The sequence below is a fragment of the Anabas testudineus genome, chromosome 21, assembly GCF_900324465.2.
Source record: "Anabas testudineus chromosome 21, fAnaTes1.2, whole genome shotgun sequence".
NCBI classification, from domain to species: domain Eukaryota; kingdom Metazoa; phylum Chordata; class Actinopteri; order Anabantiformes; family Anabantidae; genus Anabas; species Anabas testudineus.
Genome location: NC_046629.1, coordinates 1,485,426 through 1,511,991, shown reverse-complemented (window position 1 = coordinate 1,511,991; position 26,566 = coordinate 1,485,426). Strand labels below are relative to the sequence as shown.

The following is a 26,566-nucleotide window of genomic DNA, read 5'->3' as shown; positions in this document are numbered from 1 at the left end:
CAGTAAAAGTCTTTGACCTTTGACATGTGTCCATCAAGTGGAGACGTTCCAGAGTTACAGTGAATTATTTAAAAACTTTGTCGTCTTCTGCAGCTCAGCAGAGAAACAGAAAGAGAATTTTACACTAAAATAAATTGAACGTCTCTCATTAGCTTTAAATGCACATTTGAATACATTCGACCACAGAACAGTGACTTTGTCTTTAGGAAGAGATCTGTCACTCAGTATGAACAGGAGCGATAATTACAGCAAGTAACATGGTTCAGTGTTAATATGGACATTAAAAAAGCTGTTAACAACACACAGACACATTGATCCTGTAATTACTGGTAACATGCTTCAACTTTGAACTTCAGACTAATGAAACATGAGATGAACATTTGTGAAAAACATGTTTCTTCAGTATTTCATTGATTACAGTTATTTCTATGTGTTAGTTTCCTAAAGCATTGGGACTGGACAGAACAATCTCTTGAGCTGTTTATAAATCTCTTTCATTTTTAGTCCGTACATGATGGGATTAAACAGAGGATGATATAAAATGACTTGCAATGCCAATATTAAATTTACAGTTTTGGAAAAATCACTTTCGATTCGAGCTAGAAGTACATTGTATGCACTCAAACAGGAGAAGTTAATGAGAACCAGCAGGTGAGGTAAACAGGTCTGAGCAGCTTTTCTTCTCACTTCTCTGCTGCTTCGATAAGATATGATAAGTATCCTGGTGTAGGTGAAAAGTATGAAGAGTACAGGGGAAATTATAACATTTACTAAAGCCACCAAACCATATATCAATAGTACTCTGGAGCTGCCACAGTGCAGTTTGTACACTGTGCTGCTGCAGATGATCCCTTTAATATAATAGTTACAGAGTTTAGCGTCAGCACTCAGCCCCACTGGCACTGCTGTCTGACAGGCTGGCAGGAGCCAAGCTGCTGTCAGGAAAAATCTAATATTAGTTTGTCTCATGATCGTTGGATACTGCAGAGGTTTACATATAGACACATATCTGTCATAGGCCATAACTGTCAACAGTAAGAACTCTGAACCACCTAAAGAGTAATTTATAAAACACTGGAAGAGACAAGCTGAATAAGAAATGATCTGTTTCTCAGATAAAACATCTGTCAAAATCTTTGGGTAGATAGCAGTGCTGAAAAGAAGAGAGTTGACCAGCAAAGCTGCAATAAAGACGTACATAGGTTCATGGAGGTTTCTGTGAATCACTATGAGACAAACAATAGTAGAATTAGTGCAGAGTATTAAAATATAGGCTGTAAATAAGATAACAAAGTAAAGATATCTGTACTTGTTCATTTCTACATATCCATCAAGAGTTATATATGTCATATTTATTATATTATCCATTAAGGCTGTTTAAACAACATGTTATTGAAAACAGAAGGTATGTTAACATTAGAAGATACATACACATCAATGGTCTCATTTATTGTTACCTGAACCTGACATGCACACGTGTGTGCACTGAACCTTTCCAGCAAGTGAGCTGTTTTGCCCTGTGGATTGATCTTTATAATGCTGCCTCACCCTCCATGAATATCATTAACATTTTCACCAATAGTTACTGTCAAGTGAACTACATCAGGTTCTTGGTTGGTGCACTCAGCAAGCGCCATGCAACAACCTGTGTTTGACCTCCAGTGACCTCTAATGTGCATGCTGCAGTTTGTCTAAACACATGTTTTTTAATATAAAGAAGCAAACTGCAGATCAAATAGAACATATTGCCCACTTTAGGTAAGAAGGGTGGATTAAACTGACCTCACAGTGCCATCCTACATAGTGATGAGTCCAAAAGCCGTCACCTGTTATGAACCTCACAGGATTATGATTCATAACAGGCCGTGAATAGAAATTTAGGGAGGTGGGTGTTCAAGTAAAAAATATATGGGAAGAGTTTTAAATGTGAGCTTGGAATGGCTCAGCATTATACTGCACATACTGCTTTCTACTGAAATCAGCTGGCTTGTCTGAAGCTGCCACGAGGTTTTGTGTCACAGGACTAAGAATACAACACAATGTCAAAACAGTTAGGACAGATATTAAAACGCTTTTTTTCTGCCTTCATTCAACTACTTGCACATCGTAGCAGTGTGTATCTCACATATTCTCCAATGTAGTGTTATTCTGATCAATGGAACACGTTGCTCTAAGAAAACAAATGAATAGTAACATGAAAATATAGAAACACAACGTGTGATACGTCTGCCTGAGTTTAAGTCACAGTATCTGAGTAAACCACCAAACTCTCACACCCTGTCTCCCCAACACTCCGACACTACCTCTCGAGGAGGCTGAAAGGAGGACCTGCACCGATCCCCCATGCTGACTTGGTACCTTTAATACAGCACCACTAGGTGGCGTATTGGAGCCTTGAAGACACTGGACAAGGGCTTATTTAAGGTATGTACTGCATATCCATACTCTACAAATAGAAAGACATTAACTTCAATGTATCCTCCAGAATCCAGGGTCCACAACAAAACATTCAATTCAGAGTCCAACATCCACAATCCAAAGAATAAACAGACACACTTACAGAACTGCCAACGGGCACAGAGGCTGTGGAGTGTGACAAGAGAGGGATGGTCTGCAAAGCGATCAGGGCCGAATCACATGACTGTCATTTTTTTATTTCTTTGTTGAAATCATCAGAAAGGCGCTAATTCAATAATATGTATGTTACTGATGTCACACTTCAATGAGATAATAATAAGTACACTGATATCAGTAAAAATAATGCACTGAGAAAAGTTAAATACACACAAAAAACACCCAATCCACATATATTTAGCAATCTTGAACTTACACAGCTTGTAAACTGTGGTATTACAAATTATTCCTTTGAAATAAATAGAAAGGATGAATCAGTGCTGACCTCTTAGTGCCTTTTTACAGGTCGCTTTGACCAGACTGGAAAAGCTTCTTTCATGCTGTTTACTTTGCTTTGAGCTTTTCTTAGAATAGGTGCTATGCCCTAACCCCGATTTATTCCTCAATACAAAATGTTATCACAGAAGAAAGAGAGTTTCTTCAGCTGGATCAATAAAGCCTAGAACACACACCTGACCACAACATAGACACGAAAAGGTTTGAATACTTCTATAAAAGAATTAGGTCAGTTTTAGATCTTGATTAAATCCCTAAGAGCACATGTTTACTTTGTCAACAGATGTTGTTTAAAGGATGAGCTTGATGTGTCGATCAAGTGGAGACGTACACTAAAATAAAATCTCTCATTAGCTTTAAATGCACATTTGAATACATTCGACCACAGAACAGTGACTGTGGATTTTGTCTCTAGGAAGAGATCTGTCACTGAGTATGAACAGGAGCGATAATTACAGCAAGTAACATGGTTCAGTGTTAATATGGACATTAAAAAAGCTGTTAACAACACACAGACACATTGATCCTGTAATTACTGGTAACATGCTTCAACTTTGAACTTCAGACTAATGAAACATGAGATGAACATTTGTGAAAAACATGTTTCTTCAGTATTTCATTGATTACAGTTATTTCTATGTGTTAGTTTCCTAAAGCATTGGGACTGGACAGAACAATCTCTTGAGCTGTTTATAAATCTCTTTCATTTTTAGTCCGTACATGATGGGATTAAACAGAGGATGATATAAAATGACTTGTAATGATATTAGTAAATGTACAGTTTTAGGAAAATCACTTTCGATTCGAGCTAGAAGAACATCATATGAACTCAAACTGGAGAAGTTAATGAGAACCAGCAGGTGAGGTAAACAGGTCTGAGCAGCTTTTCTTCTCACTTCTCTGCTGCTTCGATAAGATATGATAAGTATCCTGGTGTAGGTGAAAAGTATGAAGAGCACAGGGAGGAGTACAATATTTACCAAAACCACTAACCCGTATATATTTAACAGACCTGAACTTACACAGTGAAGTTTGAAAATTGTGCTGTTACAGATGATTCCTTTTAAAGTAAAGTTACACAGTTTTTTATCAGCATTCATCACAGTTGTCACAGCAACTTGACAAACAGGCAGAAGCCAAGCTAACACCAAGAAAATACAGATGTTTGTTTGTCTCATGATAGTTGGATACTGCAGAGGTTTACATATAGAAACATATCTGTCATAGGACATAACTGTCAACAGTAAGAACTCTGAACCACCTAAAGAGTAATTTATAAAACACTGGAAGAGACAAGCTGAATAAGAAATGATCTGTTTCTCAGATAAAACATCTGTCAAAATCTTTGGGTACAGGGCAGTGCTGAAAAGAAGAGAGTTGACCAGCAAAGCTGCAATAAAGACGTACATAGGTTCATGGAGGTTTCTGTGAATCACTATGAGACAAACAATAGTAGAATTAGTGCAGAGAATCAGGATATATGCTGTAAACATGATTACAAAATATACATATCTGTATTTGTTCACTTCCACAAATCCATCAAGAGTTATATATGTTATATTTAGTTCATTATCCATTAAAACTAACAAACAACATGCACTGATACTTGCTATAGGCACCAGAAAGTTTACATATCCAAGATTTACTGTGTTTTGCTCTGTAGACTGAATTTATCGCCCTGCTTCATCCTCCCTAGATCCAATTAAACTCTTCAACAAGAGTCACATGAACAACACCAAACACTAGAGGCCTGAACCAGTGGCCGTCCATGATGTACAGTACGTAACACCGGTAATTGCCTTGGGTGTCCGTACGTTGAATGAACTATTCATGCAAGCTCCACTTGTTTCTGTGTCAGAGTTGCCATTATTCTTTGTAGTGGGCACTATAAGCATAATTACAGCAAGTACACGGAAGAAAACAGCAGGAAAAACTAAAAGGAAACTGTCTTTTTTTTTCTTGAGTTATCCTTAGTGATGTTGACCAGCTCCAGCTGGACAAGCCCATATAAATATACGTTATTCATAACAGTTTGTTCAGTTCAGTTTGTCACACGGCTGTGTGTGATTTATAAAGCTTTGTGAATTATTTCTGCAATGCCAAAAATAACAAAGTGAATAGCTGTTTCAGATCATCAAACAATCTTAAATATGAAAAAATAGCACAAGTAAACAACACATGTAGTTTTTAAATGAAGGTTTTCATTATTAAGGAAAAACAAAATCCAAAACTGCATGGCCCCCTGTGTCCCATTGCGTCTGTTGTTGAGTTGAGTGGAGTACAAGGGACTCTGTGTAGACCTTCACAGTTAGTGAAGAATAGAGGTTGACTCCATGAAATTAGCCTGAATAAATAAACTTACTAACTATACTAAGTATAGATTTAACCTGGACAATACTGACGTAACTTCAAACCTGTAGCCTAAACTTTCACCTTCCATTCTTGATCTCACCAAGAAATATTTTAAGGATGCTTCCTTCCTGATCCTGTATCACAGTTACTACATTATTGTTTTTGTTAATAATTGTATTTGAGAGTGTTTTGACAATGGCAGGTGAAAAAGGTGGTCAACTACGTTTTGGCTCATCTAGCTGGGTCGGTCTTGTATTATGACATTTACCCTGATGCTACCAGCTGACCATAGCTGGACACTGTAGCATTGTACAGAGAACTGATGGAGTCTGGGCCATCTCCTAAATATTTCATATAGTTCATCTGTAATTGCTTTAAAAAACCTATATGCTTTGAATATCCAATGTGTGCTACACAGTATGTTGTGTCTGCACTACTGGGATGCCAGCAGCTGGAATACTGGATCATACTGGGACTCTGGTGCCTTTGTTCCATTTTAATGCCACTTTACTGGGATTTTTGGGATTGGGGCGAGTGAGAAACCCACACTTGTATTTAAGGAAATAATCTTTCCCTGAAAGCATCTTTCCACTAGAGCACAAAAAGGTCATGTTTAATTTTGTCATATTAAAACTCTAATTGTGGTTCTCATAAATTTAAATTGTGAATGTTTGTTAATACAAGTATGCCCTGAAGTCAGATTAGCTATAACCCCCTCATGGGCCAACAAACCCACCTACTCAGATTACCCCTAACCTGGGGCAAGATGAGGCACAGCTATTCTTTCTAAGTGCAAAGTTTCTACTGAGTTCACAACAATGTGTTGTTTGTTTTTTTTAATTGGATTCTGCATTTAACAAATTTAAAGCAAATTGAAACAAATGTGAATAATAGAAATGTTTGATTTGGAAACAATGGCAGATCACTTTTTTTTTGATAATCCTCTTCTATCCCTGTCAGCAGTAGAAATACAGATATTAAATACTTCAGACAAATAACATCTATTGGTACAAAAAAAGCTACCAGTGGAAATTCTATTAGTTTCTTATATTGAGAGAAGAACTTCTTTATTCTGTAACTAGAGGTCTGAACCATTTAAAGAGTAAAACAGATAACACTGAAAGAGACAGGCCTGAGAAGGAAAAAGCTTCGGGTAAATCAAAAAACTCAGCAGGGATGACTGTACATGAGGACAAATACTTTTCAGGGATCAGATCAACCAAATCTATTATTATAGAAGAATGTACCACTATTATCTCATTGTTTCTTGACAGAACAACTTCTTAAGATGTTTAGAAATTTCTTTCATTTTCAGTCCATAAATAATTGGATTAAAAAGAGGATTATACAGAACTAACTGTGAAGTCATTATTAAACGTGCAATTGTTGGAAAATCAGATTCCAGTCGGACTGTGATAACATCATATGTTATTAAAAAGAAATAGTTGCTTAAAACCAGCAGGTGAGGTAAACAGGTCTGTGCAGCTTTTTTCCTGACTTCTTTACTACCATGATAACATATTATAAGAATCCTGGTGTAGGTAAAAATAATAAAGAACACAGGAAAAACACCAACGTTTAGTAAATAGAATGCACCAAAAATAGATAGCACTCTTGAGCTCACACAAAATAATTTATAAATTGTGTTATTGCAAAAAATGACTTTCAGAGTGAAGCTGCAGAGCTTCTGATTAGAAGTAATAGTTGCTATTCCCATATGATGACATGCAGGCAGAAGCCAAGCTAAAGCTAGAAACGTACAGACAGTTCTTTTTCTCATGATAGTTGGATAATGCAGAGGTTTACAAATAGAAACATATCTGTCATAGGCCATGGCTGCTAACAGTAAGAACTCTGAACAGCCTAAAGTATAAAACATAAAAAACTGGACAACACATGCTTTATAAGATATGATCTGTTTCTCAGATAAGAAGTCGATCAGTAGTTTTGGGTAGATATTAGTGCTGAGAAGAACAGAGTTCATTAACAAAGCTGCAATGAAAAATGTACATAGGCTCATGGAGGTCTTGGTGTTTCCAGATCAGGTACACAATAGTAGAATTACTGCAGAGTATTAGAATGTATACAATAAAAAAGGTCATGAAATAAAGATATCTGTATTTCTGAAGTTCTACATGCCCACCAAGAATTATATATGTAACATTTAAGTCTTCCTCCATTAAGTCAGATATTAAATACTGGTTAATAAACAGGCAGATGATATGATAAATATACAGTATGTGAATAAGAAATTAAAGTTGTTTACAACATTTCCCCTGTATTTGATTGTTTTATTCAGAGCATCCTCGAAATCCTGCAAAGAGGACTAGTTGAGGCCTGAGAAATGGTTTTATAAGACTGCTCCCCCTCTAAGGAACTCATTAAACTTAGTTAAAGTGACATTAAACTAGAAACTTGTAGTGAATACTCAAGGTACTCACTTCAACTCCCCTAAAGGTACCAGCAGATGCCACAGCTGTCTGGACTTTATATGACGTCACCTGCAAGGCACCAGACACTGCCATCATGACTTGTGGAGACAGTGTAAGAAACCTAATGACATTACCACATTACCCTAACACTATTGTAGAGTCTTTAGCTGCCACTCTAGGATTCTTCTCTACTTCATTCAGCATTCTGCGCTATGCTCTTGCAGTCATCTTTACAGGACGACCACGCCTAGGGAGAGTAGCAACAGTGCTGAACTTTCTCCATTTGTGGACAGTCTGTCTTACTGTGGACACATGAACATCAAGGCTTTTGGAGTTAACTTCTTTAACCCTTTCCAGCTTCATGCAAGTCAACAATTCTTGATCGTAGATCTTCTGAGAGCTCTTTTCTGCGAGGCATGGTTCACATCAGGCATCTTCTTGAAACCAGTAAACTCAAAACTGGTGTGTGTTTTTAAAGGGCAGGACATCTTTCAGCAACACATCCAATATCATCACACTGATTGGACTCAAGGTTGACTCACTCCTGGCTCCAATTCGCTCTTGGAGAAGTTATTAGGCTAGGGGTTCACATACTTTTTCCACCCTGCACTGTGAATGTTTACATGTTATGTTAAATAAAAACATGAAAACATATAATGTTTGTGTACTATTATTTTAAGCAGAATGTGTTTTTCTATTGTTGTGACTTAAATGAAGATCGGAGCACATTTTATGACCAATTATGACCAATCTTGCCACTGTAAGTCTCTGTTCTTTCTGTCATATGAATGATGCTGTGAAACCTTCCACCTCCAACATCACATTTAAAGCTAACACCTAAATCCTTTGTGAGACGTTCTTTTTCCTGGAAGTCAGGTTTAAATAGCGTCACCTTGATGAGCCTTTATCAGTAATTGTTTTTTTTGTTGATGGTTGGATTTGATGGATCTGTGACAATAGATGCACATGTACACAGACAGCATCCAAATCTTATTAGTTTTGTATCAGCACTAACATAGTTTACCTCTTTACAGATGGTTAAGGTAATCATTAGGGACATTAATTTAACAACAGCCATAATTAATTCTGTTGACATTTGTACTGCTTGTAAGATTGTGTATTTATGTAGATGAAATTGTTCCTAACAGTGCAATGAGGTCTTCATTTGAGCTTTGAGCTCTACGTTTAGAGTTTTAACAACTTCCATATATCTATTTTAAGGGTATTTAGAGCCACCACCAACATTCATAATCATGGTCCCAAATTTTTGGGTGACTCCGAAAGTGAGTTTATGGCAGTCAATTCAAAAACTAAGTCAAGTGCAATAAATGCCAAGTACAAATCAATATGTTCATAATACATTTTGTAAAATTACTAAGAATAATACGAAGAACAAAGCTAAATCCTACACATCAACTTTATATGCTGTCTGGCAGCTTTGTCCACATGGAGCGGCTGGACAGTGAAAGGTCAGAGTGCAGGATGTTAATTCATCACATTCATACTGTTGTAACTAACAAAGATCTTTACTGCATGGACTGTGAAACCTGGAAATAAATACTGAATAACTGGAATAAAAGAGGATTATACATTATATTATACATGTCATTTTTGCAAAATCTGATTTGGTATTTTTTGTAAAATCTTGAGGAAAATAATGAATTTAATCCATTTTCACATGGAAGACTGTAACATTACAAAATGTAAAAAAAGTTGAACTGTGAATACCTTGTGGATGTTCTACACTATGTTACTGTCTAAAAGGACAATAAGGCCACCATCAAGGTCAAGCAGAATAGCTGGCATATATAATTAGTAATACATCCACAAATGGCTACTCTCTATATTACTATTTACAACTTACACTTTAACATCTATGTCAGGTTTCACTGTGACACTTCTGTGAGATTACATATACTGTTCTGTCTTAGGCTGGTGATATACTTGCTTTTAACTAAACTGCTCAAAATAATTACAGGAACACCTTTTAATCAGAGTTTAGCCTCAATTTAGTTCAACTTCTGGGATATGAATCTGGTCAGTTAAGTATTAGAGGGGGTTGTTAATCAGTTTCAGCTGCTTTGGTGTTAATGAAATTAACAATGTGTGAACTAGAGGGGCAACGAGGAGATGGCCCCCAAATCAGGAATGGTTTTACAGGTGGAGCACTGACAATTCTTTCTCTCCTCATCTTTTCTGACAGTTTTCTCACTAGTTTTACATTTGACTAAGGTCTCTGTCACTACTGGTATCATGAGGTGATACCTGGACCCTACAGAGGTCGAACAGACTCCAACTCCTCCAGGTTGTCTCATCAGTACGTACCATTGACAGAAGGTTTGCTGTGTCTCCCAGCACAGTCTCAAGAGCACAGAGACGATTCTAGGAGACAGGTTACTGTAGGAGAGCTGGACAGGGCCCACAACCACACTTTTTTTAATGTTTGTCCTAAAAACAAAAAGTGTTTCAAGACCAGAACTGCTCAACGTGAACCAATGTTACTGTTGCCTTACATATTTCTCTCTAGCTTAGGTCTATATAAATAAATACAATTAAAAGCTCTGAGGTGCTGCAGGAAGGTAAAGGGTAAAGTCATTTAAGTGTTGAAGCTGACAAAGATCTTTACTGTCAGGATGCAGTGTAAGCAGTAAGTCATTTTCAAAGATTAAACAAATCACATTGTTTCAGTTTTATTACAGACACAAATATGTAGTAACATATTTACTTAATATTACTTAATTTTATCTTGACAGAACAACCTCTTGAGATGTTTAGAAATTTCTTTCATTTTTAGTCCATAAATAATTGGATTAAAAAGAGGATTATACAAAACCAACTGTAAAGTCATTATTAAACGTGCAGTTTTCACAAAATCAGATTCCAGTCGAACTATAATAAGATCATATGTTATCAAGAAAAAATAATTGATTAAAAGCAGCAGGTGAGGTAAACAGGTCTGTGCAGCTTTTTTTCTGACTTCTCCACTGCTTCTATAACATATTATAAGAATCCTGGTGTAAGAAAAAATGATGAAGATCACAGGAAGAATGACATCATTTAACAAAGTGAACACACCAAAAACAGATATTGATCTTGAAGCTACACAGAACAGTTTGAAAAATGTGTTATTACAAAAAATGACTTTTAGAGTGAAGCTACAGAGCTTTTGATTAGCACTCATTGTTGCTAAGCCAACAAACTGACATGCAGGTATAAGCCAAGCTAAAGCTAGAAAGATAAAGACCATTGTTTTTCTCATGATAGTTGGATACTGCAGAGGTTTACATATGGAAACATATCTGTCATATGACATGGCTGCTAACAGTAAGAACTCTGAATCAACTAAAGTATAAAACATAAAATATTGAACAAGACACTCCTGATATGTTATGATCTGTTTCTCAGATAAGAAGTCGATCAACAGCTTTGGGTAGATATTAGTGCTGTAAAGAACAGAGTTCAGTAATAAAGCTGCAATGAAAATATACATAGGCTCATGGAGGTCTTGGTGTTTCCAGATCAGGTACACAATAGTAGAATTACTGCAGAGTATTAGAATATATACAATAAAAAATGCCATGAAATAAAGATATCTGTATTTCTGAAGTTCTATATGACCATCAAATATTAAATATGTTACATTCAATTCTTCCTCCATTGTGAGAGTCAAATGTTACACAATATCACAGTAATATGTGAATATAAATTCAGTGAAAATGTTTTGCCTTTGAATATTAACTAATTTGAATTCTCAAATTTATTTACATTTACCTTTCATTGAAATTCACTTTTGTTTGTGTAAATCTTCAAATCCTGCAAACAGAATTTGAATCAGCCTGCAAACAGAATTGTTTGCAGCGGTGAAAAGGTTTTATGAGACTGTTCTTCTCTCCATGGATCTCATTAAACTTTCCAATGTGAGTGACTAACCTGCAAACAACTTTTTTAAGGTGTTGTTAGAACTTTTTGGCACTTGTTTCCCATTGAATGGCATTGCGATGTTTGGTTTTTCTATGGACTTTGAATATATAAATATATGCGACACATACACCATGTTACTGTTTGAAAAGACAATAAGGCCACTATTAAGGCCAAGCAGAATACCTGGCATATATCATTTTTGACTTTTCATCATGGTGCCCCTCAATGAAAACTTGTTTGCTTGCTCTGCTCTTGATTTTTTTTTTTAATTAGAGCAATTTACAGTGTGTACTCACCAAACATGACCAACATGCAGACACTGTTGGTCAACACCACAATGGACACACTGGACCACGTTTACAGCAATGTAAAATATGCTTATGGGGCTGCACCCTCTGAACACATCCCTTTGCTCTTGCACCTCTTGTGTATGTGACTGGGTACATCAGCACTTGTACTGACAAAATTGTTCCCACCATTAAAGTCAAGAAGTTTGCTAACCAGAAGCCCTGGATGAACAGTCAGGTACGCCACATGACGCTCGATCCCTTGCATTTCAAGAGACTGAGAAGAGCCATTGCAGTGGCCAAGAGACAATACAGAGAGAAGCAGGAGAGTTTCTACTCTACTGCCGACGTGACAAGGCCTGCAGCTCATCACAGACTAATGGACCACATGAGCATCAATATCAGCTCCTCAGACAGCCTGCCAGATTACCTCACCACTTTCTACGACCACTTCTAGACTTCACACACACCTGGACCACCCCCCCAATTTACCATCTTATCAGTGGGCACACAAAGCCCTGAGGAGAATCAACCCCAGCAAAGAAGCAGGTCCTTGTTGCATATCTTGGCATTACCCCAGATCTTGTGATACAGAGCTGGCTGATGTTCCCACTTTTTCCTTTAACCTTTGTACTATGTACTTTATGTTGACTGTGTTTGTTTTCCCTGTGTCATGTGCTACCATGCTACTACAAAAGTAATTGCCCCCCTAGGACAATAAAGTTGTTAATGATTGAACCTCTCCCTTAGTCAGAGCACCATCCCCACCTGTTTCAAGACCACAGCCATTGTCCCCTTCCCCTGACCTGCCTGAATGACTACAGGCCAGTAGCACTCACTCCAATCATTATGAAGTGTTTTGAGAGTGGTGCACATTTAAAGCAGCATGCTGAACACACTGAACCCCCTGCAGTATGCATACCAGCCTAACAGTTGCACCTCAGGCGCCATCGCTGCTGGCCTCCATTTTTCCCTCTTCCACCTGGAAGATAAGGACACCTACATCAGGGTGCTCTTTATGGACTACAGCTCTGAATCCAATATGGTCATCCCCCACAAACAGTTTACATTTGGCCTACACCCCATATCTCACGACTGGCAGGTCACAGTCTGTCAGGATTGGAAGCAGGACCTCCACCATCACCATAACAAAACCCCATCCTCTACGCACTGATCACACATGACTGTGTCACCCTGATCAAAGACATCATCATCCTGAAATTTTCAGATGACACTGCAGTGACAGGATGATTCACTGGTGAGGATGGAGTGGTCTACAGGAGGGAGGTAGCAAGTCTGATAATATGGAGTGAGTGCAAAAATCTCACCCTCATACAATGATTATCTTCCTCATCCAGATCTCCCTCCCATATGCTGCGCTCTGCCACGTCTAACCCTAACCCTAACCCGAACCACGTCTTGTGGTTCGGCTCTGAGGTGCTGCAGGAAGTTAAAGGGCAAAGTCATCATAGTGTTGAAGCTGACAAAGATCTTTACTGTCAGGATATGCAGTGTATGCATTAAGTGCAGTAAGTTTTCCTTGATCAAACAAATCACATCACTTCAGTTTTATTACAGACACAAATATGTAGTAACATAACAATATTACTTAATTTTATCTTGACACAACAACCTCTTGAGATGTTTAGAAATTTCTTTCATTTTTAGTCCGTAAATAATTGGATTAAAAAGAGGATTATACAAAACCAACTGTAAAGTCATTATTAAACGTGCAGTTTTCACAAAATCAGATTCCAGTCGAACTATAATAAGATCATATGTTATCAAGAAAAAATAATTGATTAAAAGCAGCAGGTGAGGTAAACAGGTCTGTGCAGCTTTTTTTCTGACTTCTCCACTGCTTCTATAACATATTATAAGAATCCTGGTGTATGAAAAAATGATGAAGATCACAGGAAGAACAACATCATTTATCAAAGTGAACACACCAAAAACAGATATTGATCTTGATGTTGCACAGAACAGTTTATAAATTGAGTTATTACAAAAAATGACTTTCAGAGTGAAGCTACAGAGCTTTTGATTAGAGCTCATTATTGTTAATCCCACAAATTGACATGCAGGTATAAGCCAAGCTAAAATGAGAAATATACTGACAGTTGTTTTTGTCATAATAGTTGAATATTGCAGAGGTTTACATATGGAAACATATCTGTCATAGGCCATGGCTGTCAACAGTAAGAACTCAGAATCACCTAAACTATAAAACATAAAATATTGAACAAGACATGCTTGATAAGATATGATCTGTTTCTCAGATAAGAAGTCGATCAACAGCTTTGGGTAGATATTAGTGCTGAAAAGAACAGAGTTCAGTAATAAAGCTGCAATGAAAATGTACATAGGCTCATGGAGGTCTTGGTGTTTCCAGATTAAGTACACAATAGTAGAATTACTGCAGATTATTAGTATATATAAAATAAAAAATGTGATGAAGTAAAGATATCTGTACGTGTGAACTTCCACATGCCCATCAAATATTACAGATGTTACATTCAATTCTTCCTCCATTAAGTAAGTAAATGATATTGATTGTTTAAACAAAATTTTACAGAAATATGTTAATAAAAATTCAAAGAAAATATTTCACTTAAAAGACCACTGCAACATTTCCCATGTATTAAAATTTCATATTCATTCACAGTTATGTGTCATTTAAATGCACTTTAGCTTGTGTAAATCTCCCAGTTCTGCAAAGAGAACTGTTTGAATGACATAGTTTTATAAAACAGTTTCACTCTCTATGGATCTCATTAAGCTTTTCATCCTGAGTGACCAATATGTAAACAACTTTATCAAACTCTGGAAGTCTGACTTCATAGATGTTATTAAACCTGTTTGGGACCAATGGCCTGCTATATTTTTCAGTGATCAAGTACTTGGTGCTTTACTCTGGGGAAATTGATAAATTTTAAGAATTACGAAGAGTGATTATGCTTCCTTGCAAGAAATAAAACAAAACAAAAGGCTTACTACTACAGCCCCGTTCAAATTTAGCGGTTTTTGACAGGATTAAATAGTTTTAATGACATACTGCAAGTGGTGACAGTGATGGTCATCAAGGAAGCAAAAAGCATTTCTTTCATAAAATGCTGATTGTACAACATTTTTTTCGATATCAGTTACTATATCAAATACCAAAAGTTACCTGTAACCTGATATTGGTAAATGGTCTTAACTTACATAGAGCTTTTTTTACATGCACTCAAAAAACCTTGCTACTGGAAATCCGGGTACACGCAGCAAAAGAGTACCGGTAATCTGATTTCTCCTCTGCCTTGGGCTGATTGTGGAAGCAGCTTCTATCCAAAGCTACTTAGGAGTAAGTTACAAAGCAAAATATCAAAGACAAAAAGAAGAACTTTAAAGTAAAGTGCTGAAGAGTACTGTTCTGAAGTACAAGATGTTTTTTCAAATAAATGTTTTATGTGCAGAGAAAGTTGGGAAAGAGTTTTTGAAAACAGAGGCTGCTGATCGTACAGAGGTTTGTATTGAACCACTGACCTGAAAAGTTTAGCCTGGGATCTATTGAGGTTAGATGAGGGGACCACAAGATGTTGTTCGCTTGCGGAGCGCAGTGGGCGAGGGGGACTGTCGACCTGGGTGAGGGAGTTCAGGTAGGTCGGTGTTGTTGTGTTGACCACTTTGTAGGTAAGGCAAAATGGACTTATTTAGACATCTACGTGGAACTTGGTGTTGGTTTCAGTTTTAATTTTGGGTGAACTTGATTACAAATAAGGCCACATTGTTCTGTGTAATGATCCCTCCTTTCATACAGACACGATTCTTCAGGTGATAGTAGCAGAGTGGTGAGTGTCTGAAGCCTTAGTTTCGCACATGCCCTCTTCTAAAAAGCTGAATAGAAACCTGGCTACTCGTTTACATGGTAGAGTAATCAGTGTTCTCCAGGAGAAATCTACGGTGGGAAATCAGATTTCTCTGATCCCCTACCCCGAATTTAGTAACCAGGCTTCTTGTTTACATAATTATGAAATTCAATAGAGCAGAGGATAATATAATAAAGAATTTAAATGGGGGATACAGTGAAACAATGACTCTTCAGCAACATGCACTCAGTGATCACTGCAGCAACAGAAACCAGAATTTATGGTTTTTCCTTTTATCAAGAACACAAAAATAGATAAACACCTAATAAATAGGAAGAAAAAACATTTTACTAAGACTTTGTTTTATTATCTGCTGTGAGTGAGTCTTTCACTAGCCACAACAAAACAAGAGAATATTTCACAACTTTGACTAAAATGCAGTAAAAACACAAATTCTGAGTTTGATGCTGCAACATAATCAGAATCATGTTTCCCACTGTGGTACTTCAACTTTCTTTTTAAGCAAACATTTTAATTAATTGGGAGCTGAGGATACTAATTGTTATAGTCTCTTATTTTCACACTCAGTGGTCAAAACAGCTGGAAAACAACTGTTTAAACAAACAAACTGAGGTTGGAGATAAAAACAGCTGAGTTAGGCCTAGGTGCTAAACAAACTCTTAAAACCTGACCCTAATCTTAAAGTCTACTGCTTTGGTAACTTCACAGGACGTTCGTTATTTGACAAACATAACGTTCAAACTGGGCACCGTCATCACAGCCAGAGGGTGAAAGTCCTGTCCAGCATCTACCCCAACCTCCTGCTGAGGGTATCAGCAGTTACCATCACTATGTTGAGTTCATTGCGGCCACCAGACGTCATCAAACATACAAATTGATTTTATTTTGCTGCCGTTCCAAATGACATACAGCAGCGTCTTTTACCGAACAGTCTCATATTTTTATAATACTATGCCTGTAGATGGTGAAAGACTTGATGATGTGGACTTTTGGACTGTTGGTTTTATGTGTTGCAGCATCACAAAAGTAGTTGTTCAGTAAAAACACAAAAAATCTTTTCTAGTACTTTTCTCTGTTCACAAAAGATTCAAACTGTCATGAATCCTATATTTTAATATTTTCTGGTTATAATACAATCCTACATTGTTACAGAACTTAAAGACATAGAATATTTTCCTTTTCTTCATTCTTTCCTCATAGATGTTATGGGTTTGCAGAGGTTGGCCCACTGTGGTTCTCCCTCTGCCTGTGTGGGTTTCCTCCCACATTGCAGATTCAGGTTATGTTAAATGGTTAGTATAATTGTCTGTAGGTGTGAATGTGATTGGTTGTCTGTTTCTATAAGGCAGATACAGTGGTTTTAAAGGGTGATATGTTTAAATTAACGTTCCTGCAATTGACATAAGAGGGAAACTGTCCTGGCATCATGATCAACTGATTGAGGAGCCAGTTTACCTGATGACATGCTGAAGAGTAAAACGAATAATATTCATGAATCAAAACAGTCACTTAACGTTCATGTTCATTCATATTACAGACAAAACAAATCAATATTAATTATTTGTTATTATTATTATTAGTTCATGTTTTCTTGACTGAACAACTTCTTAAGATGTTTAGAAATTTCTTTCATTTTCAGTCCATAAATCATTGGATTAAAAAGAGGATTATACAGAACTAACTGTAGAGTCATAATTAAACGTGCAGTTTTTGGAAAATCTGATTCCAGTCGAACTGTGATAACATCATATGTTAACAAAAAGAAATAGTTGATTAGAACCAACAGGTGAGGTAAACAGGTCTGTGCAGCTTTTTTCCTGACTTCTCCACAGCTGTGATAACATATTATAAGAATCCTGGTGTAAGAAAAAATGATGAAGAAAACAGGAAAAACAGCAACATTTAATAAAAAGAACACACCAAAAACAGACACAGCTCTTGAAGCTACACAGAACAGTTTGTAAATTGTGTTATTACAATAAATGACTTTCAGAGTGAAACTGCAGAGTTTTTGATGAGAGCAAATTATTGCTAATCCTGCAAGATGGCACGCAGGCAAAAACCAAGCTAAAGCCAGGAAGATACAGACAGTTCTTTTTCCCATGATAGTTGGATAATGCAGAGGTTTACATATAGACACATATCTGTCATAGGCCATGGCTGCTAACAGTAAGAACTCTGAACCTGCCAAAGCATAAAACATAAAATATTGAACGAGACATGCTTGATAAGATATGATCTGTTTCTCAGATAAAAAGTCCATCAATAGTTTTGGGTAGATATTAGTGCTGAGAAACACAGAGTTCATTAACAAAGCTGCAATGAAAATGTACATAGGCTCATGGAGGTCTTGGTGTTTCCAGATCAGGTACACAATAGTAGAATTACTGCAGAGTATTAGAATATATACTATGAAAACTACCATGAAATAGAGGTATCTGTATTTTTGAACTTCCACATGTCCATCAAGAACTATGTATGTTATATTCAGTTCTTCCTCCATGAAGAACGTAAAATGTTATTGATCATTTAAAACAGACGAAGATGTTTTACTTTGAACATCACAGTAACAGCTCACACTAACCTTACCTTGAAACTCAATTTGTGTGTTAATCTCAACCTCCTGCAAAGAGAACTGTCTGAGCCTGCGAAGTGGTTTTATAAGATTGTTTCACCCTCCATGGATCTCATTAAACTTTCGACTACGACTGACTAACCTGTAAACAACTTTATCAGACTCTGGAGGCCTGATTCAAGGTTTTTCATGACAATAAAATCTAAACTGTATCATTGTGCTTATCTCTGTAAACATTTGCAAAATACATTAAATATTTTTGTAAATAAAGTAAAAAAAAAAAAAAATCAACATATGTGAGGTTGTCCAATAAAGTCTATAAGACTACCTACCTATGCCCTGTACTGTACATGTCCTTTCTTATTTTTTACAAACTGAGAAGTTACTGTTCTGTCATTGGGACATCCAGTCGTTAGCACTTTGATAGTCTCAGGTGCTCCCAAAGACTACGTGTTACAGACGGTGGTCACAATACACAGGTGACCATTATATTTCACCTGACATTCAAGATCTTTACACCTGCAGAGATCATAGAGTGGGTTTTGTTGAGAATTAACATGATTCTTTTATTAAAGGAGATGGAATACACCTGGACAGTACTGGTATCAGACTGTTGCCCTCCAATACACAGCATGTAGTACAGTCCTGTCCACATAACTGTTTACATCCTAGACACATGCAATGGAATGGACTTCGTTGATTTCAGCTCCCACTGACTGCCCTTAGTCGTACTGCACCCTACTGTTCATCTCCAGCACTAGCACCCTCTCCATCCTGACAACAACTGCTCTACAGGGCAGGTTTTTCCTATCACATGTTTACAAAGTGGCACACCCAAGTGCGAGACAGAACAGCAGAGGTAGAATTAATTTCCTTTCAATTGAACTTTACCATGCTGCTGACTTTATGAGTCTGTGGTTCCAGTGTCATCTTCTATGCTGTGGTCTGCTGGGGCAGCAACATGAAGGTGTCAGACACTAACAGACTAAACAAACTGATTAGGAGGGCTGGCTCTGTTCTGGGGGTGGAGCTGGACCCTCTACATGTTGTAGCTGAGAGGAGGATGCTGAACAAACTCCTCTCAATCCTGGAAAATCCCTCCCTCCTACTGCACAGCGTGTTGCTGGACAGAGGAGCACGTTCAGCCAAAGACTTATTAACATTAAGTCCACAGAGAACCACAGGAGATCCTTTCTACCTGTGGCAATCAATCTCTACAATTCCTCCCCCCTCTGTAAGGGGAGTGGGAACTGACAATTTCTGTCATATAATTGTCATTCCAACCTGGACTAAAATTATTAAGCTATTTTCATTCATCTATTTAACATATTCTGTATATACTCAGTACTCTGCATTGATGTTATTGTGTATTTATGTTGGTGTTGGATCTTTCTTGGTTGTGGTTCCCTTTCTTTCTGTCTGTGTTGAGAACAACTGTAATGAGGCAAGTTTTTTGAATCTTGAATCTTGAATCTAAACAAGTCCAAACAGAAAAACTCTCCCAACAGAGGACAAAACTACACAAGGATAACTAGAAGAAAACTGAAGTAACAGAGCCTGTAAAAACAAGACACCAGCATCTTAGCATTGGATGAGAGCATTAACATAAAACCCAAACTAAATCATAATCATAAACTGATTCACAACGAGAATAAGACACCCCAGGAAAAACAAGAGCAGGAAACCAGGCAGACAGCACAGAGACATGGACTGTTTACTTTGTAATAGAACTTCTCACTCACGCCTCTGAAGAATCCTGTAAAAGTGGTACTGCTCAGTGTCACCTGGTTTTAATGTGCATCTTTGACAATTGGTTAATGAGTGGACAAAACTAACTGTAGAGTCATTATTAAACGAGCAGTTGTTGATTCAAGTCGAACTATAAAAACATCATATGTTATTAAAAAGAAATAGCTGATTAAAACCAGCAGTTGAGGTAAACCAATCTGTGCAGCAGTTTTTCTGACTTCTCCACAACAATAATAACATATTATAAGTATCCTGGTGTAGGTAAAAATTATAAAGATCACAAGAAAAAGAGCATCTTTCAAAAAAGTCAACACACTAGGAAGAGATGTTAATCTTGAAGATCTGACCTGAGTAACCTGAGTTGTATTTATGAACTTCCACATCAAGAATGAAAATGTCACAATCAATTCTTCTTCCATTAAGAAAATCAAATTTATGACTGGTTCTAATTATAACATGAATAAGTGAACACAAATGTAAAGAACATGTTTTACTATATAGATTGTATCCTTGTATGATATTATTTTTGACAATTGCAGTTACCTGATCTTGAAATTCACCAAATCCTGCAAAGAGAACAGTTTGAGCCTGTGAAATGGTTTTATACAACTGTTTTCTCCTTCATTAAGCTTTCCACCATGTCAACAACTTTATCCAACTCTGGAGGCCTGATCCATGATTGTGACCTGCTTTATTAATATATATTTTTGTACCACATTAAACATTAATAATAACTAAAATATTTAATATTAAATATTACATTGATTACAACACAGGTTCTTCAATGCAACACTTTCTAAAAGATCAATAAAAACACATTTATCAGAATCTCTCATATACGATTTTGGGACACAGAAACATCTTTACTGTTCTACTAAAAGTAGTTTTAGTATGTGTTGGCTTGTACATACAGTGCTTTCAGAAAATCTTCACGGATTCTATCTTTTTCCACATTTTGTTTTGTCACAGCCTTATTCCAAAATTGATTGAAGTCATTATTTCCCCTTAAATTTCTACAAAAAATACCCCGTGTTGACAACGTGAAAGACGTTTGTTTGAATTGTCGATTTAAAAAAAAAAATCAGACTGTATTGAGCTTTTCCTTTTCTCAGAGAATGAGAAAGATGAGCAAACAGAACAAACAGAACAAATGAATGTCATATGAATTTAGTTTTGTTTCCAACATATTTGATTGTCTTTCTTTTCTGTTGAGTACATTGAAACCAAGTGTTACAGTGTTAGATGGTTGGCTACTACAACTTGACAAACCAAAAGATTCCAAGGAGGTTACACCTCTGACCTTGTTTAATCTTAAACTGCTTATCACTTCTCCCACAAACTACCTGTACCTCATTCCTACCTGAAACTGCTCACCCAGCAGCATCTTACCATGTTAACAACACACCACACTCAAGGCAGCTGAGGGAAAGAGGCACAAATCCAAAAATCCCTTCAACTGTAACTTGAGAATCACTGAGGCTGAAACTGCACACTACCACAACAAGGATCGTGCATTTTTAACTTATATTTTTATCTTAACCCACAGTTTCAAACCAGTTGTCAATTTTTCTTTCCCATACACTCTTTATTATCAAACAATATTACATGACAAGTTAATTAAATATGTGTTAACCTTTATGCTTTGTGATGAGAGCATGTTTGTGGTCTTAGTTTTACCATGTATTGTTTGGTTATTGCCTGTTCATTACGCTCATTAAATGGCAAAGATGACTTTTTTGGAAAATACGTAAATCTTTGAAAAAACGTGTTCCCTCATTAATATGCACATTTATACAGAACATAACATCAAATCTCACCAGTTTCCCCACATGATATACCTGTGGTATTAGTATGAAGTTTCTACAGTTGGTCGTTTGTTTGGATTCTTGTGATGAAAATTCAAATGAAATGTGTCTGAGTTACATAGTTAAACTGTTACAAAGGTGGGAAGTGTAGGGTTTATAACCAAGAGGCCAAATATGACTGCTGAACATGTTCTACACTATTATACTAATCTTTGCTATCTAAGTTGGATGAATGATTTGTAAATCATTACTATGGTTCAGCATTTCTGCAAGTAAGAAATGTATATTTTACTGAATGTTAGAAATCAAAACATCTTGAATTTATATAATTTTTAGAAATCAGAGACACATATATATTATTATTTCAAAAGTTATGAGTCTTAATAAAACTACTTATTTTTATCTCAGCAAAACAACCTCTTCAGATGTTTAGAAATTTCCTTCATTCTTAGTCCATATATCATTGGATTAAAAAGAGGATTATACAGAACTAACTGTAGAGTCATGATTAAACGTGTAGTTTTGGGAAAATCTGATTCCAGTCGAACTGTAATAACCTCATATGTTATCAAAAAGAAATAGTTGATCAAAACCAGCAGGTGAGGTAAACAGGTCTGTGCAGCTTTTTTCCTGACTTCTTTACTACTGTGATAACATATTATAAGTATCCTGGTGTAGGTAAAAATTATGAAGAAAACAGGAAAACCAACAGAATTTAGCAAAATAAACAAACCAAAATAAGTTATCGCTCTTGAAGCTACACAGAAAAGTTTAAAAATTGTGTTGTTACAAAAAATGACTTTTAGAGTGTAGCTACAGAGTTTTTGATTAGAACTCAGTGTAGTTAATCCTGCAAGCTGACAGGCAGGTACAAGCCAAGCTAAAGCTAGAAAGATACTGACAGTTCTTTTTGTCATGATAGTTGGATACTGCAGAGGTTTACATATAGACACATATCTGTCATAAGACATGGCTGCTAACAGTAAGAACTCTGAATAGCAAAAAGTATAAAAAAGCCAAAATTGAAGAAGACATACTTGATATGATATGATCTGTTTCTCAGATAAAAGGTCGATCAGTAGTTTTGGGTAGATATTAGTGCTGATCAAAACAGAGTTAAATAACAAAGCTGCAATGAAAATGTACATAGGCTTATGAAGATCTTGGTTTTTCCAGATCAAGTACACAATAGTAGAATTACTGCAGAGTATTAGAATGTATACAGTAAAAACAATAATAAAATAAAGATATCGGTATTTGTGGAGCTCTACATGCCCATCAAGAATTATATATGTAACATTAAGTTGTTCCTCCATTGAGAAGTTAAAATATTAATTTTTCAACAGACAGACAATGTAAAAGGCGAGCAAATATTTAAAGAAGACATTTCAATTTGTATGTATTACTACCTAAGTCCTGCAAAGAGAACTGTGTGAGCCTGTGAAATGGTTTTATAAAACTGCTTCACCCGCTGTGGATCTCGTTAAATTTTCCACGAGGAGTGACTAACATGTAAACAACATTACCAAACCCCAGAGGTCTGATTCAAGTTTGTGACCTGCTTTATTTTTCTTTATTTTCTGTGCCACATTAAACTGTATCATGTTTTTTATGGATTTTGTCTAGAGGGGGAATAAGTATTGTTAATAAGAATTGTTTCATGGAACAGAAACATTAAATCACTTTGTCACGACGTGAACCTGCCTCTGCTCATCCTTTCGGTACCTATGAGTGTTTTCTGCCTGACCTGTTCTCCCCTCCGTCCTCCTTCCCTTCACAGTATCGGACCGGATCCTATTCCTGCTCCCTTCTGCCTTCTTCCATGTTCTTTGTGTTGGATATTCCTGTGTATGATCTGGACTGTTTTGTGACATTGCTTATTGGATTTCTGTTATCGGTACTGCCCATCTGTGTTGACCTGGATTGTTGTTTGGACCTCTGCATTAGCTTTACTGACTGTGTATGACCTTGGATTTATCTCTCATTCAGACCCTTGGATATCTGGAAAACTGTCTTGTGCTTGTGCAACATGGCTCACTCTCCAGTCTACATGTGATTTACTCTATTGGCCATCTTGCAACTTTAAGAACAAGATCAATAGAGGCTGGGATCTACCATACCAGGCAGGACCCCAGGGGCAGGCTGTGTAAAGATGCCCCTAAAGCAATCCAGCACATAACAGCAGGATGCAAGATGTTAGTAGGCAGGACATACATGGAACGCCATAACCAAGTGGCAGGCATCGTGGTGGACAAACAGGAGAACAAGGCTGTAGTGATAGATGTATCAATCCCAAGTGATAGCAACATCAGAAAGAAGGAGCATGTGAAGATAGAGAAGTACCAAGGGATGAAAGAAGAGGTGGAAAAGATGTGAAAGGTGAAGGCACAAGTGGTACCGGTAGTGATAGGAACACTGGGGGCTGTAACTCCCAAACTGGGAGAGTGGCTCCAGCAGATCCCAGGAACAACATCTGAGATCTCTGTCCAGAAGAGTGCAGTCCTAGGAACAGCTAAGATACTGCGCAGGACCCTCAAGCTCCCAGGAACCCGAGCTTGAAAGAATAAGACCCCAAAGAAGGGGCATGTGGGGAATTTACTTTGATGTAAAGTCCTTAAAACAAGTCAAAACGAGGCTCAGTATTGTGTGTGGCCTCCACGTGCCTCTATGACTCCCTACAACACCTGGGCATGCTCCTGATGAGGCGGCGGATGGTCTCCTGAGGGATCTCCTCCCAGACCTGGACTAAAGCATCCGCAAACTCCTGGACAGTCTGTGGTGCAACGTGGTGTTGGTGGATGGAGCGAGACATGATGTCCCAGATGTGCTCAATTGGATTCAGGTCTAGGGAACGGGCGGGCCAATCCATAGCATTGCTGCCTTGGTCTTGCAGGAACTGCTGGCACACTCCAGTCACATGAGGTCTAGCATTGTCTTGCATTAGGAGGAACCTAAGGCCAACCGCACCGGCATATGGTCTCACAAGGGGTCTGTGGATCTCATCTCGCTACCTAATGGCAGTCAGGCTACCTATGGTGAGCCCATGGAGGGCTGTGCAGCCCTCCAAAGAAATGCCACCCCACACCATTACTGACCCACTGCCAAACCGGTCACGCTGGAGAGTGTAGGAGGCAGCAGAAGGTTCTCCAGGGTGTCTCCAGACTCTGTCACCTGCTCAGTTGAACCTGATTTCATCTGTGAAGAGCACAGGGCGCCAGTGGCAAATTTGCCAATCTTGGTGTTTTCTGGCAAATGCCAAACGTCCTGCACGGTGTTGGGCTGTAAGCACAACCCCCACCTGTGGACGTCAGGCCCTTATACCACCTTCATGGAGTGTGGAGTGGAGTGGAGTTTCTGACCATTTGAGCAGACACATGCACATTTGTGGCCTGCTGAAGATCATTTTGCAGGGCTCTGGCAGTGCTCCTCCTGTTCCTCCTTGCACAAAGGTGGAGGTAGCGGTCCTGCTGATGGGTGGTTGCTCTCCTACGGCCTCCTCATGTCTCCTGATGTACTGGCCTGTCTCCTGATAGCGCCTCCATGCTCTGGTCACTACGCTGACAGACATAGCAAACCTTCTTGCCACAGCTCGCATTGATGTGCCATCCTGGATGAGCTGCACTACCTGAGCCACTTGTGTGGGTTGTAGACTCCGTCTCATGCTACCACTAGAGTGAAAGCACCGCTAGCATTCAAAAGTGACCAAAACATCAGCCAGAAAGCATAGGAACTGAGAAGTGGTCTGTGGTGTGTGTCTTGCTAAATGTCTATAATTTCCACCTGTGGTCTTTTCCATTTGCACAACAGCATTTGAAATTGATTGTCAATCAGTGTGGCTTCCTAAGTGGGCAGTTTCTTCTTTTACTCAGAAGTGTGATTGACTTGGAGTTACATTGTGTTGTTTAAGTGTTCCCTTTATTTTTTGAGCAGTGTATATATGTTGTAGCCATCTTAGCTTATACAATAAAATGTATAAAAATACATCACCTTGGTTTATTTGAGATCACTAAAATAAAATTGGAGCACAAGAGCAGATTGGTGAGCAGAAGTTTATCAAAGAAGTCGTCTGAGTAGGAGAAGGGTCACACTTGTTGTACCTATATAGTTTAAATACTTCATTCAACAGCAGTAGAAATTAAATCTGTGTTTAATGTACAATATGGAAAACGATACGTATTGTTTTGTGGTTTTACAACTACCTGGCTGGAAAGCATTAACTCACAAATCCCATACCTTTGCACAGTAATGCAATCTATCTTTGCAAACAGGCTATGTACCACAGGCTTTTAAGGTTGCTGTAGTCGAACCTTTACTCAAAAAGCCTACTCTGGACTCAGGGGTTTTTGTAAATTACAGACCAATACCTGGTAAAGGTTACTAATGATCTTCTATTAGCATCAGACAGTGGTCTACTCTCTATACTCGTCTCGTTAGATCTTAGTGCTGCATTCGACACTATAGGCTGGTTTTGCACACAAAAGTTAGCTACAGAGTTCCACATGATTCTGTGCTCAGACTGATTCTTTTCACTTTATGTATGTCCCTCTTAGGCAAATTATTAAGAAACACTCTACGAATTCCCATTGCTATGCAGATAATACCCAGTTATATTTATCTATGAAACCAGAAGAAACTAATCAAACATTAGGCTGCTTAAAACATAGCT

General features: G+C 37.6%; 6 protein-coding genes and 1 pseudogene across 6 annotated transcripts; all 7 read right to left on the bottom strand.

Moving 5' to 3' along the window:
- Positions 1–441: 441 nt before the first annotated feature.
- LOC113173362 (olfactory receptor 6N2-like) lies at positions 442–1,368 on the bottom strand. The gene has a single exon (XM_026376776.1). It carries the CDS (start codon positions 1,366–1,368, stop codon positions 442–444), a length of 927 nt encoding a protein of 308 aa, XP_026232561.1.
- Positions 1,369–3,560: 2,192 nt separating this feature from the next.
- Positions 3,561–4,487, bottom strand: LOC113173359 (olfactory receptor 6N2-like). The gene has a single exon (XM_026376774.1). It carries the CDS (start codon positions 4,485–4,487, stop codon positions 3,561–3,563), a length of 927 nt encoding a protein of 308 aa, XP_026232559.1.
- Positions 4,488–6,514: 2,027 nt separating this feature from the next.
- LOC113173295 lies at positions 6,515–7,442 on the bottom strand (annotated as a pseudogene).
- A 2,983-nt stretch (positions 7,443–10,425) lies between these two features.
- Positions 10,426–11,352, bottom strand: LOC113173365 (olfactory receptor 5AC2-like). Its single transcript, XM_026376780.1, has one exon. The coding sequence runs from the start codon at positions 11,350–11,352 to the stop codon at positions 10,426–10,428; it is 927 nt and encodes a 308-aa protein (XP_026232565.1).
- Positions 11,353–12,842: 1,490 nt separating this feature from the next.
- On the bottom strand, positions 12,843–14,434 carry LOC113173294 (olfactory receptor 6N2-like). The gene is made up of 3 exons (XM_026376697.1): positions 13,512–14,434; positions 13,231–13,342; positions 12,843–12,884 (listed from the first exon to the last, which is right to left on the bottom strand). The coding sequence occupies exons 1-3, from the start codon at positions 14,432–14,434 to the stop codon at positions 12,843–12,845; spliced, it is 1,077 nt and encodes a 358-aa protein (XP_026232482.1).
- A 2,913-nt stretch (positions 14,435–17,347) lies between these two features.
- Positions 17,348–18,274, bottom strand: LOC113173360 (olfactory receptor 11A1-like). Its single transcript, XM_026376775.1, has one exon. The coding sequence runs from the start codon at positions 18,272–18,274 to the stop codon at positions 17,348–17,350; it is 927 nt and encodes a 308-aa protein (XP_026232560.1).
- A 4,030-nt stretch (positions 18,275–22,304) lies between these two features.
- LOC113173292 (olfactory receptor 6N2-like) lies at positions 22,305–23,216 on the bottom strand. Its single transcript, XM_026376696.1, has one exon. The coding sequence runs from the start codon at positions 23,214–23,216 to the stop codon at positions 22,305–22,307; it is 912 nt and encodes a 303-aa protein (XP_026232481.1).
- Between the last annotated feature and the right edge of the window lie 3,350 nt (positions 23,217–26,566).